Here is an 8420-nt window from a genome sequence, read left to right as displayed (position 1 = left end):
TAAGCTTTGCTGATTTGAGCACTGAGGACTTCCAATATAAAAAAAATATGAAAAGGAACAAAAAGGTGCTGCTTTTTGTCCATTTCTGTCCATTTTGTAGAACCTTGGACTGCTGCCATGATTTGCTCTTGTATTGTTTCTGAACAAAATCTAACTTCTGATCAGAGCAGGATTTTTTCAGGTAAGTCTCTTTCTTGTCAAAAACATTATGTTCCTAGCAGCTACCAAAAGTAATATAAGATTAGAGGAATCCAACTTCACCTCCATCATATTTCAACTACCAGAATTCTCTGGCCAGCCATATTTAAAGGTGGCTGGTGAATTCTGGAAGTTGAAGTTTACACAACTTAAAGTTGCCAAAGTTTGGCAACATTGTTCTAAGGTTATCAAAGCAATGCACAATATTCTTTCAGCCCTGTGAAATAGTCTAAGAGGCAGAGAATTATTTGAGGCCAATCCACTGAAGCTCTATGCTGGCCTGACGGTGAGTGGTGTAATTTATAGAAAATACTATTGCCCCTTTGAAGAATAGACAGTTAAATATATTAACAATTATTGCAATTTCAATTTCTTTTCAATTCATTTCAATTTCTTTTCCATTTCAGAAAGGCCTGAGAGGTTGATGTTTCATAATTTCAGTTTAGAATTTAGTAGGATAGTGACAAGAAACTTTTTATTTGGGGTGACACTATTGTACTACCTTCACAAATTCTTTTGTCTTCTGTTTTCATGAGCTGATTAGATCTTCCCTGCTTTTCTGCTTTTCATTATCTCTCACTTAAAAAGCAAATATTTTAAAACAATTGAATAGATCTTCTCTTGGCTGTTTCAGGCAATTGTTCCATACTAGGCTGTCTCTTAACAGAATGTTACAATTGCTGTTACAGTTAAATTAATTTTTTACTGATAGATAACTATTGATTAACCAAAAAGATTTTTAAAATATAGTTCTGGAATACAATAATAATATCAATATAACTAATAAACATTTAGTCCATAATAAGCCATAATTAATAAAGAAACAAGTATAGATAATAGACATTGCAACAGATGCAAAATGAAAAGAACATTAAGAAAGAACTAGAAAAAAAATAAGGCAATAATAAAACCTTCAATACAGATCAAGCAATTGATTTGGAAAAATGGAAAAATGTCAGAGTAGTGCTCATAAAGATTGGTAAACAGTCCAGTACTAAAAGATCTGGAAGAGCACTTGGGTACAATAATCTTATCAATAATCTTATCAAGTACCAAAAAAATTCATTATTCGGAACAGTTTATATACAGTATTACAATGGTATCTTTAACTACCATAGATCCTTGGGAATGACTCAATAGCCCAATCTATCAAATCCAATCAGTATTAGTTGGTAAACTATGTAAACAACAGCATTTAAGTTATTTTGCAGTTTGTGTTTTCTTTCTTTTTTTAATTGGAATTTATTTGTTCTCCTTTTACCATTTGATATTATTATTCAGCAGCTAAAAATACTGTATTAGCTTTGTCTGGCAAAAAAGTAAAATAAAAAATCAGCATCAGTTAAGTTTGTTTTACAGATAAAGTGTTAGTTTTAAAAAGGTGCTGAATAAGCCAAGCCTACACGAAATCTTTGCATGTAATCAAACTGTATTGGAGAAAAATGAGGAATTAAACTCACTTGCCATTTCTCCCTAGTGTCACCATACCAGTTTTCAGATACTGGAAAAGAAAAATTAGAGAGCTGCTTAACATTGAAAAAGAAGCAGTCTGAATTATGAATTATATATTTTACTTTTTTATTATTCTATAAGCCACTCACTCTGTAACAATGGGATGGGAGTCATATAAATTAAATAAAAAAATGACTAGACAAGAAATCATTTACTTTAGCAAACCTGTAATTCTTAAAGAAAGATCACTGAGAAGAGCTTGATTCCCAGCAATTTACATAGGTTTGGCCATGTTGTCTTCATTGAAACAAGTGATTAGACATTGCTTTCTTCCAAAACTTCTCTCCTAGTTTATTATTTTGGGATTTCCCAGATGCTAACCATATTCCTTGGCATTTTTAAGATAAGCTATGATTGACTGTGTGTTTACACCAATAAGAGCACACAGAGTTGGCCTCCTCCAGGTCCTGTTGACTAAGCAATGCAGGTTGGCAGGACTGCGGGGGAGGGCCTTCTCTGTCGCCGCCCCGGCTCTATGGAACCAACTTCCCCCCTTGTCAGTATTGCTCCCACCCTACTGGTCTTCCATAAGGCCAGGAAGACCTGGCTTTGCCAGCAGACCTGGGGGGCCATGAACTAACAACTATCATGGCCAAACTGTATGAATGGCTTGCATTCATGTTGTTTTGATTGTTTAACTATGGGTTTTTAATCAGGATTTTATAGTTTTAAATTATATATCCAACTTCTTTTTTATTGTTTTTGTATTTATATTGTTATTGTAAGCCGCCCTGATGGATTGGGCGGCATAGAAATCAGATTAAACAAACAAACAAACAAACTACCAATCTCTTATTTCTTAAGATGTTCCATCTCTCCCCTCCCCCCAGTTTCTCAGCAATTGCTGAGGGACCACTGCATCCAGAGATCAGTACATCAAGATTGTTACAGGGACTCATGCCTTCCCACATATCAGCTTCAAGAGGGGAGCTCACATGGACAACCAATCATAACTTGTGAAAGAATCAGAAAGGCCTTTTATCTCTTTAGACACCTTTCTCTGCTATCTGGACTGCCTTGCCTCTGCCATCCGGATTGCGGGAGGCCTCTCTTACTCAACAAAGGAATAGAAAGAGAGACATCCATCCAACCCACCCCCATCCTTTGCTCTCTTGCTTTCTCTCCTCCCTCTCCTTATATCCAAGGGCCTAAAGCTGCCATCTGCAACTTCTAGTTTAGGAGAGAGGCACGTGGCAGTAGAGTGTAGCTAACACTGTATCTTGGAGGCACATTTAAGAAGGAAAAGGATTTAAGCTGCACAACCAGAGAGCATCAAGGAACCCAATTCTTATCTAGAGTAATTATAGTAGCATCTTTTAACAATACAAAGTCCCATGCGGCAATTTTAAATCTTGGATTTAGATTGATCCATACTAGTGGCCAATAATTGATTTCATCCTTCTGTAGTAATGATGTGCGTTTTAACTTCTTTTACATGGTCTGATTGCATTGGCTCACATTTTACTGTCTCTTAAATCACAACCCCAACAATTCCAGGAATAAAGGGGAATTTGTTTTATGATTTGGCAAGAAGCAATGGGATATTGTAGGATATGCAGTATATTTAAAGGAAAGGTAATAAATTGAGGATATTGTGGCTTGAAATGCCTCTTGAAAAGATGGGGAGGAGGAAATGTAGCTCATGCAGGGGGCATTGGCTCCATCAGTTGCTACTACTCTATCAGTTGCTACTCTGAAGATAATTTGCAGACCTCATCTGGGCCGTGAGATTCTGGTTTTTACCCAATTTCACAAGAATCATGTGATATTATAACCTTTTTAGATGACCTTAGGTAAACTAGCCAAACTGCACAAGATTGTTATGTAAATGCAGAGGAAGTTCATATAAAACATGAAAAATAATTAAGTAACATTTGGGAAAATACAATAAAATTGAGAACATATGAGTTAGAGCAGTGATTTTCAACCTTTTTTGAGTTGCGGCACATTTTTTACATATACAAAATCATGGGGCACATTGAGTGGGGGGGAGTGGGGGGGCTAAAAAAAGTTTGGACAAAAACATTCTCTCTCTCTCTCTCTTCCTCCCTTTCGCTCTATTTCTGTCCCTTTCTCTCCTTTCCTTCTTTCCTCTCTCCATCCCTTTCTTTCTCTTCCTTCCTCTTTTTGCTTTCTATGTCTCCCTCCTTCCCTGCCTATCTTTCTCTCTCTTGCTTTCTTTCCCTCTCTTTCTTTCTCTCTCCCTTGCTTTCTTTCTCTCTCCCTTGCTTTCTCTCTTTCTCTTTTGCTTTCTTTCTCTCTCTCTTGCTTGCTTTCTCTCTCTTTCTTTCTCTCTTGCTTTCTTTCTCCATATCTCTCTTTCTTCATTTATTTCTCTCTCTCTCTCTCTCTCTCTTGCTGAGCTTCGCGGCACACCTGACCATGTCTCGCGGCACACTTGACACTGGTTGAAAAACACTGAGTTAGAGCAATCAACATCAGAAGATGTTATAGCTTAGCCAAGAGCAGCCAACATCAGATGTTATAGCTTAGCAAGAAAACACACACTTTTCCTGAAGGTGGCTTGCCCTAGATATTTTGCCTTGGAATCTAGTGGCATGTGGCCCTACACACATATGGCTTATGGAAGTGGCTGCCCTTTTCTGATTATTTTGGAAAGGCTCAGCAATGATAGTTTGATCCAGTGACGCCTGGATGAAGTTAAACAAAAATGAAATCCAGAAAAGAGTGAGATGCGGTTTGATAGATGCCTGATCATTTCATTCCAATACCCTTGTATGAGAATTCTTTTGAGATGAAGCATTTTTCAACATACTATTATAGGACTAGAAGCAACCATATAAGTGGCAGTGGACAATCCTATTTATACGCTAAGGTTATACTACATACATTGTTCTCTAACTTCAATAAACAAAACAGAGATGCTGGCCGCATAGCATGCAATGTCTAAATCAACCTTATTGTTGTTTAACTTGATGTCTTGTCCATCCAGCATCGTAATCCTGATGATCTTTCCCAGAGTTTCCAAAACCATGTAATTGCTTGTCCCAGTTTCATCTTTGTCTTGGGTAGATGAGCCCAACCACTGAGTGCCAGAGTGAAGCACCCAGAAAAAAAATGGCTTCCTTCAATGAAATATTGCTAATTAAGCCAAGCAGAGAACATATTGATGGAATGGACCTCATATTATTGTTTATTCTATTTTTGTCACTCAATAATAGATTGGGTACAACACACACAGGAAAATTGTAATCCTCATTGACAAAGTGTTGCAAAAAAAAACCATGCTTGGTATACAGTTGCAACTTTATAAAATCATGTTGTACATGAAAAACAGCCTTAGACCTGAATGCTGATATGACTGTTGAGAAATCCGGATTTACTTAGCACAGCTATGGATTTGCATACAGCAGCTATACTTTTGTTGTATGACCATAACATTGATTTTAATCCTACCCAGTACTGAAATATAGTAATTGCAAAATACTGGGACAAAGTATAGCTAAGAACTATCCGCACCATTTGCTTCCAAAACCTCTACAAATTTTCAATCCATTTTTAGGACTTTAAAATACAATTTGATTCCGAATTGCCTCCTCTTTGGCATTGCTATCCAATCCACACTCAATGTTCTTGTACGTTGTTAAGTGATTTATTATTCCACTATCTTATTTTATTTTTGTACTTGTTTTAGTATTTTATGATTGGTTACATGATTTCAATCGTTGCTGTAGTTTGCTGCCCAGAATTACATTGTGCTTAGTAATAAAACCAATCAATCAAGCTATACTTAAAACCATTGTGCCTGAAAATGTTATCTTCTTAGATATACTGTATCTACTAAGCTTTTTGAAGAATATTTTAATATCATTTTGGAGGGTTTCAGTTTTTATATTTATTTCATTTATTCAGATGTACATGGTTCCCATAATTTCTCATAGCACCAGCCCATCATCTGCCTCCAGATAATTACTGAGATGGAATTTGAACCCATATCCATCTAACATTCTTTTATAACTATTTAACTGATTATAGTTGCATTATTTTGGTCCGAGTTTGTTGACACCTATCTGGTCAGGGATTCCAGCTGGGTAAGAGGTATTAAATGAACGGTGATCAGAAGTAATTTATGATTTTCTTTATCTTGTATTGTGAATACATGAATTGGTGGTAGATAATGAGTTACTGGGATATAGAGCATGACAAAGTCAACAAATGGAGTTAAAGGGATAATCAGGCATCACAGAATCTAGCACCTATATTGACTAAAATGTGATCTAGAAAACAGATTTAGATTTTTTTTAAAAAAAACTTTTTTTCTAATTACACTTTATCTCAGAAGGAGAAATTTATCTGAAAGAAAATTATATTTCAAAATTTGAGTCAGGTAATGATTCAACAATATCAAACTGAAAAAAATTAAAAAGCATTTTAACCTGCTAACCATTCTTCTACCGTACTATTTTGCATAAAATGGATGACAAACGGAATTGGGTAGTCAGATCCCAACGATTGATTCAATAGATTGTGTGAATAGGCCATGACATTAAGACATTTACGAAACTGACAATTAAATGTTTGAACTGTTTACTTTAGCTGCCTAGTAAACAACCTTAAATAAGGGACTCCTGAGTATAATGGCCCGTATAGTCATCTGGAACCATGAAATAATTTTTCTACAAAATTTAAAGCTATGTGACTTCCAATAATATGCAATAAAAAGAGCTAATTTTTATTTGTGGAAATTAATATTACAAATACACAACTCTAAAAAGAAGTTTTTCGGAGCAAAGCTATATTTCTCCTGCAATAAAAAGTTTGTGTCCTTCCCAATTCTGGCAATGGGGCCTATAATGCAGAACAATGCCAATGCCAGTCATTTTCCCCTGAGTTTCTTAAATACGACTGCGCCTTGATTCTAGATATATATGGTTCCTGCGAGATGAGAATGAGCAATCACCAGGTAGGGGGGCCAAAACGGGAAATCAGCAATTCTTGATCATCAAGATCCTTCTGAACCTTTTTCCGCATGTAAAAGATGGGGCAGTCACGACTAAATGAAAGAAGGAAAAAAGATCCAGAAATTAGAGCAATTAAGAGCTGGCATTTTTTATGAGAAAAGCAATTTTTTTTGTCAATGACATCCAGAAATTTAGAATAGAACAGAACAGAATAGAATTCTTTATTGGCAAAGTGTGATTGGACAGACAAGCAATTTGTCTTTGGTGCATATGGTCCCAGTGTACATAAAAGAAAAAGGGTGGGGGTGGGCGAGGGACAAAAGATAATTCCTCTGCAGGAAAAGAATAGAACCTTTATGTTTTGGCTTCCCTCTCTCTTGATAAATCAACTTTCTCCTTTTACCAAGAACATCCAGAATTCTTATTCAGCACAGCCAAAAGCTTGGCTGGGAATTCTAAGTCTCAACACCTATGAAGAGCTCCCAGATGGCTGGGATGGGAGGAAGGCTTTAGATGCAATGAGAATGAAACAGGATAGTTTGTATCAGTATTTCCTAAAGGTTTCACTCTCAGGACCCTTTTCCATTTTCAAAAATTACTAGACAATCTGTGATCCACTGAGATATTTCAAAGACTTTTCTCACTAAGACAGAGATAGAACGACTAAGGGCAACATCTCCCTCCCCACCCCCCAAAAAATACCCCAGTGAGAACAGCAGAAACATCTGACTTCCTGCTAACTTGACCAGGGCTGACTGCCCTCAGCAGTCAATTGTGGGGGCCAGTCTACTTGGTCTCCAGAGAATTTGGGTGGGACCCGTGTACTGAATATGCAGGTAGAAGGGTGACAGCACTTAAATGATCACAAATTTGCCAAATTTCAATCACATGGGAATAATAGGTCCTGGATTTTGGTGTACTCTATAAGTTAGCCCTTTTGAGATACTTTAGTTCAGAAATTGTTGCTATGCAATGCACTGTTTCAACCAGTTAAAACAGTGTTTCCCAGCCTTGGCAACTTGAAGATATTTGGACTTCAACTCCCAGAATTCCCCAGCCAGCGCTGGCTGGGGAATTCTGGGAGTTGAAGTCCAAATATCTTCAAGTTGCCAAGGCTGGGAAAAACTGAGTTAAAAGTAACTGGTAAGTTAAAACGATGAGAGACAGGGCTGCAAAAGCAGAAAGGACTTCTAAAGAATTTTTGTTTATGAGTTATATGTATTGATATTTACCAAATTAAAATTGATGTATTTATAGTTTATCGAATCATGTAAAAATAACAGTATTAAAACCATTAGATATTAACACACATATTTTTCATTTTTAAATATTATAATTTTCAACAAATAAAAAATAATAAGAGTGGCATTTTTAAATTTCTGCAAACATCCTCAAGATCTGGCAAATAGTCTTGATTTTGCAAATCGCGAAGGAAATCTTTAGGAATTCCCAGGGATCCCTCAACCATACTTTAAGCAGCATTGGTCTATATCAGTGAACCTATGGCGCGGGTGCCACAGGTGGCATGTGGAGCCTATCTGCTGGCACGCGAGCTGTTGCCATAGCTAAGCTCAAACATGCATGTGTGTGCCGGCAAGCTGATTTTTGGCTCACACAGAGGCTCTGGAAGGGTATTTTTGGCTTCCAGAGAGCCTCCGGGGGGATAGGGGAGGGCGTTTTTACCCTCTTCTGGTTTAGGGAAGCCTTTGGAGCCTGGGGAGGGTGAAATACGAGCCTACTGCACCCATCAGAAGTTGGGAAACAGGCCATTTTTGGCCTCCAGAGGGC

The 8420-nt window shown here is 37.0% G+C and overlaps 2 protein-coding genes across 3 annotated transcripts in view; one reads left to right on the top strand and one right to left on the bottom strand.

Annotated features, from left to right (window-relative positions):
* The window catches only part of RUVBL2 (RuvB like AAA ATPase 2), a 615067-nt gene that overhangs the window by 477868 nt on the left and 128779 nt on the right, over positions 1-8420 (top strand). The gene's annotated exons all lie outside the window — the stretch shown is intronic.
* The window catches only part of POLD1 (DNA polymerase delta 1, catalytic subunit), a 44005-nt gene continuing 41967 nt past the window's right edge, over positions 6383-8420 (bottom strand). For both annotated transcript variants that reach the window (XM_070766848.1, XM_070766846.1), the window contains one exon: positions 6383-6724. In XM_070766848.1, the coding sequence (XP_070622949.1) occupies positions 6628-6724 (97 nt within the window). In that variant the 3' untranslated portion in view covers positions 6383-6627. The remainder of the gene's footprint in view (positions 6725-8420) is intronic.

The sequence above is a fragment of the Erythrolamprus reginae genome, chromosome Z (assembly GCF_031021105.1).
Source record: "Erythrolamprus reginae isolate rEryReg1 chromosome Z, rEryReg1.hap1, whole genome shotgun sequence".
Lineage (NCBI taxonomy): Eukaryota > Metazoa > Chordata > Lepidosauria > Squamata > Dipsadidae > Erythrolamprus > Erythrolamprus reginae.
Note: the sequence above shows the minus strand (reverse complement) of the source record. Positions and strands in the feature narration are given on the sequence as shown.